Raw genomic sequence first — 17582 nt, 5'->3', positions numbered from 1 at the left:
TGACCAGCTGAAAATTCTGTACGTTTCTGAGACAAGCCCCATATGGGTGGAGGGTTAACTTTACTTCTGTTTGTATACATCGAAGCAGACACAACACCGATGGGGAAGCAAGCTTTCTTTCTTGCCGTTTCTGTTTCAGAGTAGGCTCAGGAGTAGGCTTGGTCTGTGTCTGGTTGTACTGTATTCACCATGAGTCTTTTCATTTCAAAAGAAGAGGTTGACCCCAGCCATTGACTTGCACTAGGTACCAAAGCGTCCTACGCCTGAAGGTCCCCTTCTCTGGCTATTGTTTCTGTGGTACACAAGAGTGCAAAGTCAAAGGTGATTCTCCTCCTCCTAGTTAGAATTTAATGGGATTAAATAGCAAGGATTTGGGGACCTGAAGGCTTTATGGCTCTGACACAAGGGCAGGTGGTGACAGGGGGCAGCTGTTCAGACTTAACAAAGATCTGCTTGGAGGCAAATGGAGTTAAATTCTTCTGAGATGCAAGGAACAATTGTGACGGATCAGATCAGTGCCTGAAAGACTTGACAGATGCTAGCAAAAGAAAGGGCAGATCTTGAAGAAGAAATGCAACTGGTTTTATAATTTATCTGAGATGAAGTCTGCATTTACTTGTCTTCTGGTTACCCCAAAGCACTTAAAGTTCTAATTAGCAAGAAGGCATTTTGATTTTAAGATTCTAAAACTAGCTGAGAGCTGTATGAGAGGCCTTAGGAGGCTGCTTGAGTTCCACTCCACAAGTGGAGAGTGAGGTCTTTGCATGGAACAAAACTAATATTGCTGGAACTCTCCCAGCCATTGCTTTTTTTGGGGGGGGGGGATGCAGGGGTACACAAACCCCTAAATGTTTTGTGAATCTAAGTTTGGCCTCATTGAGGGGCAGTATTTCAATATGAGTAGGAAAATGAGAGTACCTCTAAACATTTTTTAAGAAAAAAAGTATTGCTCCCGGCATAATGTCCCATCTGTTGTGTCCTACCAATAGTGTGTGTGTGTATGTGTGTGTGTGTTTAAAGGTGTCAGATTGCTCATGGATCTGCAGGATTCAAAGCCTCTAATTCCCCCCAACAGAAAAGATTGACCTGAAACAACACCAAGCATATTCTGTTTGGGTGTGTGTTGCTGTTCAATCATTTGCTTTCTACACCAAGTGAGCAGAGAGCATGATGGCATGTTCCTGTGCTGTGTAGCTTTATCTTTTCCCATAATCACCCCTCCCTTGCTTCTGCTACCCCCTTTTTTTGTTCTAGGCATGTGTGCAGCTGTTTCTGTACCCCAGAAGTGTGCAAGGGCACAAGAGCAGGTGTTACCAGCCATTAGTTATCATGTTTCACAGCAGACAAAATGGAGGCTTGGCCTCCCCTCCCCCCATATCCATTTGGTGTTTTTTTTTTTTTAATGAACATTTTGGTCCAGAGAGTGATATAATTTCACTATCTTGATCTGCTGCTTGCTTTGGTGGGGACTGGCACTATACCTCCTTCAAACTAGGAATATGCTATAGGTCCCCATAGCTATTAGGAGCACAGTCATGCTTCTCTCCCACCCCCAATCCAAAACATACACAATAGCAATGAAATTCTGGAATTCTGATATAGAGGTTTTGTGCAACACCTCCAAATGTCTGTGTATGTGTGTATATATGCACACCCATCTTGGTGGATATGATACGATAATCTTTATTGTCATTGCCCCATACAGAACAACGAAATTGAAAAAACCTACATCAGACATTCAAAAACCAACAAGCCAGCTATCCCAGCTATCCCAGCCTGGTTAACCCCCTAAAAACTCTGATACCCCATAATTAAATACAATGTACTCCCACAGAGACTACCTTACACTGCGTTTAAAACCAAAATCGCATTTGGATAAAAACTGTTTCTCAGGCGGCTAGTCCTAGTCTTTATAACCCTGTACCTTCTTCCAGAAGGCAGAAGCTGAAAGAGATCATTTCTGGGGTGCGTACTATCCTGCACTATCTCTGCCGCTTTCTTATGACACCTGAGGTAATCCACCACATGTGTGGAGATCCTGAAAGAACAGTTATTCTGAACTGAGAGGTGTGACGATAGAACCCACTGAAACATCAACACACACATGTGGTGCTCACCCAAATTTTTTTGCTAAAGAGCTTCCGCATCAACGGTGACTAGGATTGCATAACGGCTTCTTTTTACTTAGTGGACTTTGTGCAATGGGGAACCTCTGAGGAAAAAGGACAGGTTAGCGTTTTGATGTTGATGATGTTATGTGGATGATGTGAGCAGCCTCCAAGCATGAGCTGTATCAATTCCACAACAAACTCCTGCCTGGAAGCGGGCATGTTTTTGCTTCTGATTCGATGTTGGATCAAGCCTTGTAGGTCTATCAATAACCTTAAGTGACAGAAGGAGGAAGGGAGTGTTTGCTATGGCATATCCTGCATTCAATGTAGCCTTTGCTTAAAGGATCAGTAGGAGCGATGTTGGAAAACCATGACTGCAAATATTGCGGATTCCTATAAATGGGTACTGACGTATCCTAAAATGATATCGTGCTAGCAGTGGCGCATAAAGATTAGTGTGCACATGACACATGTTGATCTGGATAAAAAAGACTGCTGAAAAGTCCTTCCATTTTTAAGCACTTTCCTGGCACCTCGGGAGTTCATGTTTATGTGAGAATGCAATGGAGGGCAGGTTTCTCTCAGCTGAGTTCCATGCCATTTCAGTTAGACAAAGCCTATTGTTTTTCATTTTGCAAAGGCATTTTGCAATGTTGGAAGTGGTGGAAATGCTTTAGCTCCTGAGTTCACTTTTTCGTCTCCTTAGGTTGTACCCTAAGTGTCATAATTATCCAGACCCTCAGCTGGGATAATTACTTGGGGAAATATTGTGTGGGTGAAAAGAGGTTGTGCAGAGTGTTTTAACAGTACAATCCTTCCTGAGCAAATATACATGGATATTAAAAGGCTCTGGGTTCCCTGGGACTTGCCCTCTACAAAATCTATTTAAGACTGCAGCCCAGTCATCTTGATAACTTTGAGTTCTAAAAAGATGAATAGAGCTTCAGATCAGAATTTGGCACTCATAGAACCCACATTCAAAAGGGAACAGTTCCTTTGCAAACCCCTTTGAAGTTAAAGGCAGATAGTAGTTTACAGAGGTTGCATACAGACCATGCATTTAAAGCACACATGCCCCACAGAATCCTGGGAACTGTAGTTCATCCCTCACAGGTCCCAGCATCCTTGACAAACTACAGTTCCCAGGATTCTTTGGGTGGTGGTGGAATGTGCTTTAAACGTATGTCATGTGCAGCTGAGGATTAAAAGTGGTTTGGCAAGGACAATGGAACCACACTATAGACATAAAGGACCCACACTATGCTTGTGTCTGTGTCTTGTTTTAGACTGTTGCGATATTTTACTTTAAATGGTTGTAATGCACCACGGGACCTTTAGGGAAGGAAATACATAGAAAATAATAATTTTTAAAAATAATCTTTTGTCCCACAGCTTCTGTTAAACTGTTCTTGCAGGTTTCATTTATACTGTTTCATACTTTTATAAAACCTGTTTAAGCAGAGGTGAAAGAACTACCTGTGAGGGACAATCCCTTTCTTGAAACTGCTTTCCACACTCCATTAACCAACTGCTCCGAAGTGTTTCCAATTAGGTTGGAGAATATACATCTCTCAGAACTGATGGAGTGATTGTTGCTCTTGAGACCCCTCTGAACATTTTGTAGTTTATAGAACAAACACCATCTTTATAAACTTCCTTCCTTATTTTCACTTTACGTACGCTGTGATCTTGAGTCCCTTCAGCAGAAGGCTAGGGCTGACTCAAGCATTTTGACAACTGAGGTATAAAACCCAAGTACTGACTCCTCATATAGTATAAATTGAGTGATAGCATCTCTTTAATGGTGGTTAAGATTTGCTGCGAAGCTGCCTAAATTGGTTGCCCTGTAGAAGGTAATTGGCTCCATTACACACACATTTCATGTATTGTAGAAGATCACAGGTTCAATCTCTGACATACCCACTTAAAAGGATCTTCGATAGTAGTGCTTGGAAAACCCTTGTGTCTTGGTGGGAGAGGCATTGCTAACTGGAATAGATAATATAGGGCTAGAATGACCAATGGTTGCATTCAGATATCACAATAAAACATGGCTTATCGTGACAGGAACAAGCCTAGGAAAGCACTGGTATTATACACCAGGAAAGCACTGGTATTATCCTCTCCTTTCCTTTCTTCTCCTCTCCACCATCACAGCAACACAGAGGAGTTTGAAAGCTTTCACTTCTGGTTTTATTCTAACTACAGTTTGTAATGTCTTCTGACACAAGCCAGCTACAAGCCGTGGGTTATGAAGATGGTTTGTTTCAACAAAACACAGTTAAGAGGTGAACCATCGTTTGGATGTAATGCTAAACTGTGGTTAGCTGAAATGGCTTCTGATCTCTTGGTCACAGTAGGAGCGAGAGTGTATGAGCTCAAGGCTCACCTAGGTTTGTTCCTACTGCAACAAACCATAGCTGATCATGATGTCTGAACACAGTACAGTGTAGGCAAATGTTATATGTGTATCATATGCAGCATGGAAAACATTTCTGTCAACAGAGGGTCTTTGTTGCCTTAACGGTAGCCTTGCCAGATACTTAACCAATGGGCAGCCTTCAGTGGAACGATTCCCAATCAGTTTTAAATCCCACTTCTCAGGGAACAATTTTCATCATGTGGTGCTTGGAATTTATTTCAATGGTCGATATGGATCTCTGGGCATGAGCAGAAGATCGGAGCTGATGGACAAACCTTTGATTTTCCGAACTCTGAGTGACCTCATCTTTGAGTTTGAAGAGTCCTACAAAAAGTATTTACACTCTGTGAAAAAAGTGAAAATTGGATTGTATGTCCCCCATGAACCACACAGCTTTCAGCCCATCGAATGGAGGCAGTTGGTGCTCAATGTGTCAAAGATGGTGAGGTCAGAGATAAGGAAGGAGCTGGAGAAATATGCCAGAGATATGAGAATGAAGGTATGTGCCTAACTTGTGTGATGCCTGGAGATGGTGTGTGTGCGTGTGTGTGTGCAAGGGAGCAAGAGAGAGGCAATTACATATAAAACAATTTTTAAAAACACTGATGACAATGAAGTATATAAAACCAATTTCATATCTAATACAGATACTGACTGGAACAACAGTCTGCACTTAGAAGGCTTCTTGAAACAGGAAAGTCTTCAACAGACCCCTAAAATACACCATATTTTATGGTGTATAAATGCTGAACGATAGCCCTCCTTTAAGTCTTTATATTAAGGTGATCCACCAAAAAGAGCACAACTAAAACAAATAAGCAGAGTCCATAGAAGGCTGCGGAGACAAGCTGAATCACAAGCCAGCAGCAGATACATTCAGAAGAACCCCAAAATACCCCATTGTCTTTGTCAGAGTAATCTATAACAGAATAGAGAAGAAAACCTTCAGCTGTGTTAAACCACAATGCAGTTTCATAAATGAAAGGTGCACTTTCTCTCCTATCCAACAATGAACTACTTGCAAGGGAAAACTGTTCTTAACCCACCCATTTCCCTCTTTCAGATTTTGAAGCCCGCAAGTGCCCATTCTCCAGTCAAGCAGAGAACACGGGGGAAGTCCCTCTCCCCCCGAAGAAGACAAACCAGCCCTCAGAGGCGGGCCTGCCGAAGAGACAAATCGTGAGTATAGTCATGTTGAGTTTTGCACTGCTGACTGGGTCAGATATTTGTGGTGAATATGACCTCCAATGCTTTTCAGGCTATATTCTGACCTGGGAAACCCTGAGCCTCCTTGGAAACTTTTCAGGTGTCCTCAGACAGAAGTAGTGGTAGAAAAATCTTTGCTGGAAGATGGCTTGCCTTTTATTTAAGATTTAAAGTGCATTGCTTGCCTTCCTTCCGTAATGGAATTTATGTTGAAAAACTCAGGTGGTTTCCCATCCTAGCACTGAATGGCTGAACTTCAGCAAGTTTGCTTTATCCTATACCTTCAGACCAAACCTCTCCTCTACAACAGGCAAATCCAGAGGGGCAGGGAAGACTACATTTTAGGGATGAGGTGGGCAGAAGTTAGACTTGGTTCTGCTGATGGATCTCTAGGGAATTAGCTGTAGATCAGGAAGGGTTTCTGAGTCCCAGTCATATACTAGCAGTGAGCTCAGATACTGAGGTATTTATTGTCCCTCATTTCTGCCCCACCTTGCTTCCATCATTGAACCCAAGGCGGGTTCTGACCAGGCCTGGGTATGTTTAGCTTCAGCAAGGTGGTGGCCTCATAGCCTGGCTGCTGACTATGTAGCTAAAGCATGGTTGCTGACAAATTAGGAGGCATCAGCCTGCTTGGGTGCACTCCAAGTTTTGCTGGAGTCATATATATGAAAAACCTAGCAGGCAAGTGCCTTTCCCAAAACAGCCCAGTGAGGACTCGACATGCTCAGTGGCCACAGAATGTGAAGCGTCTGTTGTGGGTGGAAAATTGGGGATGTGTGAGAGGGCGAATGGAATGGAGTTTTCTGTACGGTTGAAACAACGAATGGATGCATTCCACACCACCATTTTGTTGCTGTTCTGAGTTGTTCAATAATAGCAACAACAAAAAGCTCCCCACACCGCAACGTTCCACAGCAGAAAACCAAACTTGACTGAACACCAAACTTAGTTGCAACTTAATGCTTTTCTTAAAATGGTACCTGAAGTTGAAACTGCTTGAGTTTAGTTACACTTCAGACCTAACCTAATTTAATTGTCGTAGAGAGAGAGGAGAAGAGATGAAGATTGGAATTTCAGCCCTGTGCATAATCACTTGGGAGTAAGGTCTACTAAAAAGAATGGGCCTTACTTCTAAGTATACATGCCTGGGACTATGCTGAATGTAGCACATATTGTGGATTTAAAGCAAAAATATGCATCCCACAGCAGATTCTGCTTTCTTGATCTTTTTAGGCAGAAACTGAATCCTATCCAACGGACTGGAGTCTTCAGGTATCACGTGACATCACAGGTTTTCAGAGTGAGAACGTTTAGATATTAGGAAGGAAGAGGAAATCAGATATAGCCTTAATTTCTAAGACGAAAAATGCCAGGCAGCTTGTCTTGAAGTTGTACCCTCTGACTTAAAAGCCCTTATCACTGCTTTCTTTGGAGAACTGGAGTCAGCACCTGATGTCCTTGGCTAGCTGCCAGGACCTGTGGCTGATGCCAGTCCTGAGGCCCCTTGAATTATTTTTCAGGCCCAGCGCCAGGCTGCCAGATATAGCCATGTTCCATTTTCCCACAATGCACCTGACCTAGCATTGTTCTAGTAAACTGAAAGGGTGACTAGACCCAGCTGGCTAGTACTGGTTAGAGCATTGCCACCACAGCCAGGTATGCCTGCTGTTAAAGGAGGGGGCCCTTAGAGCAATGCCATAGCTACGTGGCGGGAGGGGGAGGGGAGGGCTAGACGGTTTTATTTGACCCAGGTGAAGCCTTCAGAGGGGCGCCACTGAGGCTCTCAACCTGTGTGTGCATGCGGTGTGCGTGTGCCAAACCGGGTCTTTGACCTGGGTGAAATAAAGCCTAGTTTTGCCCCTGCCTCGGATGACGCTCTCAAATCCTTCAAACCCTACCCAGATCCTTGGGATTTGATAGGGCCTTTGCAGAGGTGAGAAGAAGACATTCTGTACCTGCTTAAAGGCTCCCTTCTTACATTTTACACAATACGTTTCAGGTCTAAGGCAATGGATTGAAATGACTCTTTGAGGGATTTGGGGCACGCCAAAGTGGGTTCTGCACAAGTTGAAGCGGGCAACCCTGAAGCACTTTGTGGTGCTTTGGCGATCCAGACATTTAAAAAAAAAATGCTGTGCGCAAGTTAAAATGTCAGGGTACAAGGACAATGTCAGGGTACACAGGCTTTGCAAGAGCGAAACTTATTTATCCATTATGTATTAAGGATATTTTTAACCAGCTCATCCCAGGGCAGGCTACAACATCCCTTAAACCAAACAGCAATCTACACTTAGAATTGGTTCTTAGATAAATTAAATGGCAAGTAGAATTTCCAACACACCCAAGGCAGCAGTGGAGTAACATCCCCAAATGCCTGGAGAAACAGACATATTTTGGCCTACACTGAAATGTTAGCAATGCAGGGCTGGTCATATTTCAGGGGACACCTGAAGGGCGCCAGGTTGCAGAAGGCTGCCTTATTGTGATGCGATTGAGCTACAGTAAGCCTCGGCCTTGCCCACTCTCCTCTGCCCCGCTCCTAGTTTGGTGAGGCTTTCCTTGCAAGTTGGTTTGTTTCAAAGCTGTAGCAAAGTGAACACAAGGCAAATAGCCATGTTGGAGGAGGAGGAGGCAAAAGGGAAAGGGAAACTGTATAAGCCTGGGACTCACTGAGGTTTGTTCTGGCCCTTCCGTGTCTTGTTAAACGATGGTTTAGAATGACATCTGGATGTGTCCGTTAGGTCCATAATGTGTATGATAGTTGCATTTTAAATAAGTCTACGGAGGGGTCTCTTCACAGTTTCTTAGCAGCGAAAAGTGTCACTAGACTGTCTCTCTAAATATACCCCAATGTTCCTTGCAGCTGTTAAATTAACCACACGCTTCTATTTTCCCCTCGAATTCATACTATCGCTGAACCACCAGCATTCTTGGGGGCCTCTCGGTAGGAGTGCCTGGCCTCATTTAGTGTCTGGATAATTATAGTTGTCAGAGGTTGCAAATCTCTAGCTCCTTCTTCCTGCCTCATTGCGCCTACTTTAGGGGAGTATTTTAATCTCCCTGTTTCTGTGGCTGTTTCCACAGTTGCTAGGGTGGCACAAGTGTTCAAGGGGGAGGTGTGTGTTTGACTAAGATGTGTCAGCTCAGCAGGCCTCTCTGGAGTGCCAACTGCTGAGCTGAACGCCAGGTGCACTGTTGCTAGCTCCTTTCCTGCTTTTAAATTTCTCCCATGACAGGGGCAAGGGAAATTGAAATCCATCCCTTGGCATGCTCATGGGTTGTAGCACTTATGGGCCACAGGTAGGCTGAGGGGCTGCTTAAGTCTTGCTGGTCAGCAGCAGGGTCAGAACTCCAGAATAATAATAATAGTAATAATAATAGTAGTAGTAGTAGTAGTGGTAGTAGTAATAATAATTTTTTATTTATACCTCGCCCTTCCTGGTTCAAAAACCGGGCTCAGGCTGGCTAACAACAAATTTAAAACACTTAATTGTGATACAACAAAAAACAGCATAAAATACAGTATAAAACACGAATAACAATAAATTCAGGATTCAAAAATCAGTTTAGGGGAAAATCCATCCAATAAACATTAGATGATCACCAGGGCTAGCTGGCTAAATTAGTCCTATTTGGGCCAGTGTGGAGACCAGGGGAGAATTAGCTGTGGGATCCCAGAGCGAGTAATCTTCATAAAAAGGGGAGGGGGAGGGAAGGAAGGGGAATAAAAGATTAGGCTAAGTTCAAGTTGAAAGTTGAATAGTGTGTGACTTAGTTCAGCCTTTGTGAACCCAGGGTGCAACTCCCAACAGCAGCTCTCTAAATGTTCCTGGACTACAGTTCCCATCATTGCTGACCATTGGGCATACTGTTTGGGGCCGATGGTAGTTGTAGTCCAAAACAGCTAAAGCAGTGTTTCCCGAACTTGGGTCTCCAGGTGTTTTTTGAACTACAACTCCCATCATCCCTAGCTAGCAGGACCAGTGGTTAGGGATGATGGGAATTGTAGTCCCCGAAAAGCTGGAGACCCAAGTCTGGGAAACACTGGGCTAGAGGGTGAAGACTGTTCTAGTTCTTAGAAGTAAACGTGACAGGATCCTATGGCGTATTTAAAGTTTTAAGACAGTTTTGGAGTAGGATGAGCTTGAGGATCATAAGTGAGGATGGGGAACCCGTGGCTTTGTAAAATGTTGGGGACTTCAGCTCCCATCTGTCACACTAGCCAGTTGGGCCAGTGGTGAGGGGTGGTGGGAACTGGAATCCAACATCTGGACGGTTCCCCACCCTTGATCATGAGGATTGCTTTGCTGGGATGGTCAAAAGGTTCATTTCACCCAGAATTCTGTTTCTGATGGCGGCCAGCAAAATTCCTCTGGGACACTCATAAGGGGACTCTGAAGGCAGCAGTTCAGTAGTGTTGTGATTTATACAAAGGCCCACCAATCGGCTCTGTGCAAATCCGGCTTCTATGAAAGCTAGGAAAAAATAGTTCTCCTCTATTTTAATTTGAGCATGAAAGCTGCACAAGTGTTCAAAAGGTACTGAGTACACTGGACTTACCACTCGAATGATAAACTTCTGAACACAGCCTGTAGTTTTCCGTCTACACCCCAACCAAAAGGAATTGAAAGTAGACCCAACTACGTTTGGTTTTGCTCACTTTCATCTCATGCCTCTCTTACACATCCTCTCTCTTTCTGTTCTCCTTCCCCTTTGAAATGTGTAAGCTCCTTGGAGCAGGGATCTAGTGCTCTTGGAGGCAGCAATGCGTCTGAATACCTGTTGCTGGAAGCAGCAGGAAGGGAGAGTCTTCTTGTGCTTGGGTCCTACTTGCCCGTTTCCTGTGGGCATCTTGTTGACCACTGTGAGAACAGGATGTTGGGCTAGATAGATGGGCCATTGCAGCAGGCTCTTACGTTCTTATGTTATAAGCCAAATCCCATAATGGGGCTAGTTTTTAATTTCCGGATACAGTGGTACCTCGGGTTACATACGCTTCAGGTTACAGACTCCGCTAACCCAGAAATAGTGCTTCAGGTTAAGAACTTTGCTTCAGGATGAGAACAGAAATCGTGCTCCGACGGCGCGGTGGCAGCAGGAGGTCCCATTAGCTAAAGTGGTGCTTCAGGTTAAGAACAGTTTCAGGTTAAGTACGGACCTCCGGAACGAATTAAGTACTTAACCTGTGGTACCACTGTACCTGGTATATCAGAGTGGCTTCAAATTCCTAATCAGATGGTAATCATTTTCAAGCTGCCTCCTTCAGGCCCCTTAACCCAGAGGAAAAAATCCTTTAAATATAATGGGATTACTCTAGCAAAATTAATTAGGAGGATGCTGTTTCAACTTCTGGTTCCCCTCACTGACGCAGCTAAAATAATGAATGTCTACCAAGGTTGCTTTGCTTCCTTATTTATGTTTTTTTTTTTACTTGGACATGCTAATTAAATCTGATCAAGTGACAAGGTAGGAAACAGGCCCTCAGTCAGCACTTTACCCGCCTTCCCCTGGGCTGCATAATTTCATTGGCAAGGTCTGAATAAAAGACTTGGCATTCCCCACGGGGAAGCTTCACCTTCTTAATGGAGAGCTGTGATTAGTCAATGCCTTTTGTCAACAATTAGATTATGTAAGCCTCTTTCGTGGCCAACATTCACTTTACCATTTTTTGAAAACCCAAGTACTGTACAAAACTCGGTAAGCCTCTTATCAGATACTTTTGTGAACTCCCCTTTAGCAAAGGGGAATCGGGAAGCCTTTTATGCCCTTTCCTTGTCCCTGGCTGCCAGACAGTCTTGCAGGAAGCCAGCTACACCTTCTGGCCTTATCTGGTAGTTGCTGCCAAGACCACCTTGTGAGCCCACAGCCTCTTCCCTGCCTCCGCATGCAAGGAGGGACCTGGGGTTGCCCAATTAATGACTAGATCTTAGGATCCTGGACCAGCACATCTTGCAATTCCAGCCAATACTTTATAATTTACTCAGAGTATCTCTGCTCTGCAACAGCTTCCTGGTCTTTACCAATGTTGATATTGAATTCCAAGTTGTAAAGACTGGAGTTATGTACTGGTCTTTAACACCTCTGATGCTAAACTCCGGGCTCCTCTACACTTCATCCTGTCCCGCTGCTTTCCCCTGCGGAAAACTGTTCTTTAGCGCTCAGTCAGAGCAAATAGCCATTTGGGTTTTATCTGGATTGATGTTTGCTCCTGTTTAGCACTAAAGAGCAGGAAGATGCATGAAAGTGCCTGCAGCTGCTAGTTTACTGTGCGTGTCAGCTGTTAGACAGGGAGGCTGAGCAGACTAAACAGAGCCCTGCTGTGCCTCCAGTCTCCTTGGGGCTTCCTCTGCCCTTTTTGGGCTCTGGGGAGAGTCTCCTTGTGAGCCATGAAGACTCTCCATCTCTCCCCCACCATTTCCTGTTTTGAATTGATCTATTTATTTATTTCCTGGTGCCACAAGTGTATGTGGTCATGCGCAGGTCGATAGCACATAAGTGGGGGAGGAGACACCTGCACATTCTGAAAGTTGGATTTGCAAGCTCTTAATGCTTGATGGTCCTTATATACCAAGCACAAGAGGAGCCTGCTGGATCAGGCCCATCTAGTCCAACATCCTGTTTTCACAGTGGCCAAGCAGGTGCCCATGCAAGGACATGAGCGCAGCAGCACTCTGCCCACCTGCAGTTCCCATCAACTGGTATTCTGGTTGTGGAAATACAATGGTACCTTGGGTTAAGTACTTAATTCGTTCCGGAGGTCCGTACTTAACCTGAAACTGTTCTTAACCTGAAGCACCACTTTAGCTAATGGGGCCTCCCGCTGCTGCTGCGCCGCCAGAACACAGTTTCTGTTCTCATCCTGAAGCAATATTTCTGGGTTAGTGGAGTCTGTAACCTGAAGCGTATGTAACCTGAAGCGTATGTAACCCGAGGTACCACTGTAAAAGGTTGCTGGCACTTTGTCCAACATGGAGTGAGACAATTTAGTATAGCAATTTGATTGCTTGAGGCTTGGTACCTGTGTACCTGTCGACTAGCAACAGGAACAGCTGAAGGTGGGGGTACAGGAGACCTCTCATGAACTGGGAGTTATTGGCTTCTGTTCCGTTTTCAGTCTGTGTGTTCTGATTTAACTCCTCGACTTCATGGTTATAAAACCAGGCAACGTTCTTCTGTTATTAATCTTGAGAACTGGAAGTAACAGCAGCCTCCAGCTGCAGCTGCTTGGAGAATGTCACTTAGCAAAATTGATTATCTTCACATTTGATTCCAAGTGAAGTTTTGGAAATGCATGCTTTGGGAGTGCGACAGCAAAGTGAGCTTCTGCTTAGATTGGGTTTGTTATGTAAGGTGGAAAATATGTTTCCCCCCTCCCAACCTTCTTTGCTGCAATTTGACTGGAAGCTATTGCATGTCTAGGAATGATGACCCTGTGTTCTTCCAGATGGAAAAATTTACAAACAGGGTGGGAGAACCTTGGCCCTCTAGCTTCCATTGGCCTCAGCCAGCATGGCCAATGGTCAGAGATGACTGGAATCATAAACCAGCAACATCTGTAGGGCCACAGCTTCCCCTCTCCTGATTTACAACATCAGTGCCTATCTGACAAGTTGTGTGCATGTGAGTGATTGTTTTGACTATATATACCTATTTATAATCTCATACGAGAAGGATAAATCACATATGCAACTCAGGCATCAATGTTGTGGAAGTGCAATACAGTGGTACCTCGGGTTAAGTACTTAATTCGTTCCGGAGGTCCATTCTTAACCTGAAACTGTTCTTAACCTGAAGCACCACTTTAGCTAATGGGGCCTCCTCCTGCCGGTACTATTTCTGGGTTAGTGGAGTCTGTAACCTGAAGCGTATGTAACCCAAGGTACCACTGTAGAAGTAAGGCATTTAAAACTTCATATGGGGTGCCATTTGGTCTAGGGCTTTGTGCTCAGATCCTGCTTGCTGTTTCCCCATAGGCATCTTGTTAGGCCACTGCGAGAACAGGATGCTGGACTGGATCATATAATTGTAGAGTTGGAAGGGACCCAAGAGTCATTTAGACCAACTTCCTACAATGCAGGAATCTCAGCTACAGCATCCATGACAGATGGTCATCCAACCTGTGCTTAAAAATAATAGCCATTTGAAGATGGCTATCATATCTCCTCTTGTCCAAGCTAAACATGCACAAGATGAGCCACTGGGTTGACACAGAAGACTCCTTGTGTTCTTATTAATATCCAAAGCTGCCATTATAATCCACTCCCACTGGGAGATGCTGTTTGGTGGAAATGTCACAGATGTGTAGTGAAGCAGAGCATCCTGTTAAGACTGGTCAGGGATGATGGGAGTTGTAGTCCAACAACAACAAAATCAGCTGGAGAGCCACCACATTGGCTACCCCAGATTTAGACAGACACGTTAGCCTCCTGCTGGTGGTATAGACTGGAAGACCACAGGAGCACTCTCACATTAATAAACGACTTGGTGACGCTTGGTGTTTAGGAATGGTGGTGCATTACTCACCACCTGAAAACACCACCACCATACATTTAAAGCACTCATGTACCACTTTAGGAGTCATGGAGAATCCTGGGAACTGTAGTTCATTATGGGTGCTGAGAATTGTAGAGCTGAGAGGTCACCTCTTCTTTGAAAAAAAAAATCACAACTGTTAAAACGGAATAAGAGTATTTTTTAAAATGTTTGGTGTGGATATGACTTTCAGATACAACTCTGAAACGCTGTTGGCAGTGGTCTTATCCTAGGGAAATCTAATCATTTGATTTTGAACATCTCCTCTCCCCTTCTTGATTCTAGGCCCGCTGCGCTGGATAAGAAAGTGAGCGAGCTCTCAACACTGAACGATGTTGGCTACCAGCTCCGCATCTGACAAAGCCAGAAGCCAAACAAGACAGCTTCCAGGGTGCTTCTTCCTGAATTTTACCCTGCGATCTGTGGACAAAGGGGTGGAAAGAGGGAGCTGCAACTATTTATTATGAACATGAGGATTTTATTTAAGATCCTAGGAATTAGGGGTCCTAGTAGTGACAGTGGTGGGTTTTTTATTTTTATGTTTTATTTTTCAATTCGTGAAGTGGGAATCAAGGAAAAGGGGGAACGGGGAAAACTGTTTTTTTGTCTACAATAATGTTGTTACTCTCCATCAAGCTGAAAAGGGGAGAGGTGATGTGGTTGTGTGGCTTTGGTCCCGTCCCCCCCGGTCTGGATTGAAATAATTGTTTCCGTCGTGGCTGTTTTGCATTGGAGCTCGGAGCGTTGTGTGGTGTCTGTAGGGTTTTAGAAACCGGCGACGATGAAAGTATATTCCCCCCGCGGCGTTGGAAAGGGCTGGGGTGTGGTCGGTTGCTTGCGAGTCAAAGGAAGCCATAGTCCAGCGGGAACTTTCGTTGCACGACTTCCATTGGAATTAACGGGATCTGAGCAACCCCCTCCCCATTTCAGTGGAGCTCAATGGAAGAGGAAGAGGCCAGCAGGCTATTTGTCACTCCGGTCTGGTGTTTAAATGTGACATTCAGCAATAAAAACAACAAGAGCAGCAGTCCGGAAAAGTTATGCGAGTGGGTTTTTCCTTTCTTCGGAATATCAATATTACCTCAAGAATCTTGACAATAGATATGCAAAGCTGACAGTATTTTGATTTTATAATGGATTTGTACTGTGTCCCCAGCTTTTCTGGTAGCAGAACATTCACTGGGCTCTTTCTGACCCCACCTCTTCCGCCTTACTCCCCGTATGTGCATGTGTGTGACAAAAGAAAGTATCATGATATGCAAGGGTTTTCTTAAGAGCTCTGAAGTCTTACAATTATTCTGTTAAGGATGCAGCTAACTGTTGAAGCAATTGTTTGCCTACCATAAGGGTAGCCAATGTGGTGATCTTCAGGTGTTCATTGACCATTCACCATGCTTGGCTGGGCCTGGTGGGACTTGCAGTCCAGACACACCTGGAGAGCATCATGCTGACTTCACCTGCCTAACAAATGACTGATATCTGTTTTTTTTGGTTTTTTTAAAATAATGTTTTGAAAATATTTTGTGTCAGGCTATGCAGGGGTAGCCAATGTAGTCATGTCCTCCAGATGTTGTTGGACTACGGTGCCCATCAGCCCCAGCCAGCAGAGCCAATGGTCAAGGATGATGGGAGTTGTAGTCCAGCGATGCCTGGAGGGCACCAAACGTTGGCTACCCTTGGTCTTTAAGCACAAGTGGAATGGCCCAGCGGTTCTGGTGCGTATCTGCAAGCTGTCAGGTTTGCGTTTTGCTCTGTGCATGCAGGTGCTGGCCCACTGTCTTCTGTGCAATGGTGAGTCCTCTGCGCATGCGATGAGCATTCCCCATTATGCTTGGGGAGCATTCCCAAGGGAGAAAAGACTAGGGCGCCCGGCTTGTGCCACAGAGCCCTAGGGACCTTTGGATCATGCCGAAGAACCATAGATGGCTGTTTTGTACAGATGAGCCTTGTAGTGACAGTTATATCAGGTATGTGTGTTGAACATTCTTAAAAATAATGTCAGAATCTATGGGCTTCCCTCAAGAATGTACTCTTCTTCCTCTGTTTGTATGCCTATAATTATTAATAATAATTGTCTTCAAAAGGATGGACACTTCCAAGCTGATGATGTCTTGGCATCTTATATTAAGATCAGACATCCTGTATGCAGTTATGGCCAAAGTATTAGGGGAAAACAGCCATCTGTACGGAGTGCAGTCAGAGAAAAATGAATGAGGGAAGATACCCCTGGCCAAGGAATTGTCTTTTAGAATGCACCTTGCATTTGGACAAATGATTTTTTTTGCTTATTGTGGTTTGGAGAGGAGCAGGCTGCTGGATGACTCTGTGGCCTGGTGCAGAATAGCACTCTTGGTCTTTTAAACACAGTTAAGAGATCTGTGGCTTCAGTCCAAAACAGTCTTCCCTGGAATAAGCCCCATGGAATTTCATGGGTCTTTCTTCTGAGCCGACATATCTTAAATTTGCATTGTCCTGAAACCCTATGCATGCTAACTTGTTCACATGTAACAGGATTGCAGCCCATGAGCAGGACACCCTCTGGCAAACTCTCTTCCTTTCTCACCTTCCCTATCGGATTTAATTTCTACCTGCCTTCCCAGCATAAGGCACTGTTGCATCCTGATGAATCAACATTATTTAAGGGGAAACTGCTTGCAAAAAAGTGTATATTAGCCAAACAGCACACACAAATCTGTGCCAAAATGCTAGTGAATTTTTTACGAGGATTTCCCCACACCCCTGAAGAACAATCCAAATTGCAGGAATGTAGAGAACTGAATTTAAGATTGGGAAAATGAGAAAGGGAGAGAACCAGAACAAAGGCGTTTGTCCATCCCTGATGTGGAACCAGGAGCATGGTGACAGGTGAAAGGAGGGAGAGCAATTGACCTAAAGAAGGGATGAAGCTGTGGAAAGAAGCATGCCAGCTTTTACCCACTTCCAGCTCTCTTAACTAAGGTTAAGAGATCAGCAGTGATGTGTCTGCACCAGATCTGTGTGATCATGGAAGAATCTCACATTCAAGGAAATGGCCAGGTGTGTCGCAGGGCCTCACCGCAGTGTAGCCCCTGCTGAGAGCCAGCGGGTGGAAGGGAGAGACTCAGTGGACTTCCTGCTTTGTGACTGTATTCCTGAAAAGCCTAGCCTTCCTCATCCAGATGTCTTGGACTACAACTCCCATCAGCCTCAGCCAGCATGGCCTGTGACCAAGGACGATGGGAATTGTAGCCCAGGAAGATCTGGAGAGCATCCATAGATAAGGGCTGCCTTAGCCTCATTGGGCGTTCACACCAATGTGTGTAGGCTAA

General features: G+C 44.6%; 1 protein-coding gene across 3 annotated transcripts in view; it reads left to right on the top strand.

Annotated features, from left to right (window-relative positions):
• VASH2 (vasohibin 2) overlaps window positions 1-15770 on the top strand; it is a 36101-nt gene extending 20331 nt beyond the window's left edge. For 2 of the 3 annotated variants that reach the window (XM_053383210.1, XM_053383211.1), the window contains exons 6-9: window positions 4651-5032; window positions 5597-5712; window positions 6976-7014; window positions 14560-15770. In XM_053383210.1, the coding sequence (XP_053239185.1) occupies window positions 4651-5032; window positions 5597-5712; window positions 6976-7014; window positions 14560-14632 (610 nt within the window). In that variant the 3' untranslated portion in view covers window positions 14633-15770. The remainder of the gene's footprint in view (window positions 1-4650; window positions 5033-5596; window positions 5713-6975; window positions 7015-14559) is intronic. The other variant, XM_053383213.1, reaches the window with a different exon arrangement.
• Window positions 15771-17582: the final 1812 nt, after the last annotated feature.

The sequence above is a fragment of the Podarcis raffonei genome, chromosome 3 (assembly GCF_027172205.1).
Source record: "Podarcis raffonei isolate rPodRaf1 chromosome 3, rPodRaf1.pri, whole genome shotgun sequence".
Classification (NCBI taxonomy): domain Eukaryota; kingdom Metazoa; phylum Chordata; class Lepidosauria; order Squamata; family Lacertidae; genus Podarcis; species Podarcis raffonei.
Note: the sequence above shows the minus strand (reverse complement) of the source record. Positions and strands in the feature narration are given on the sequence as shown.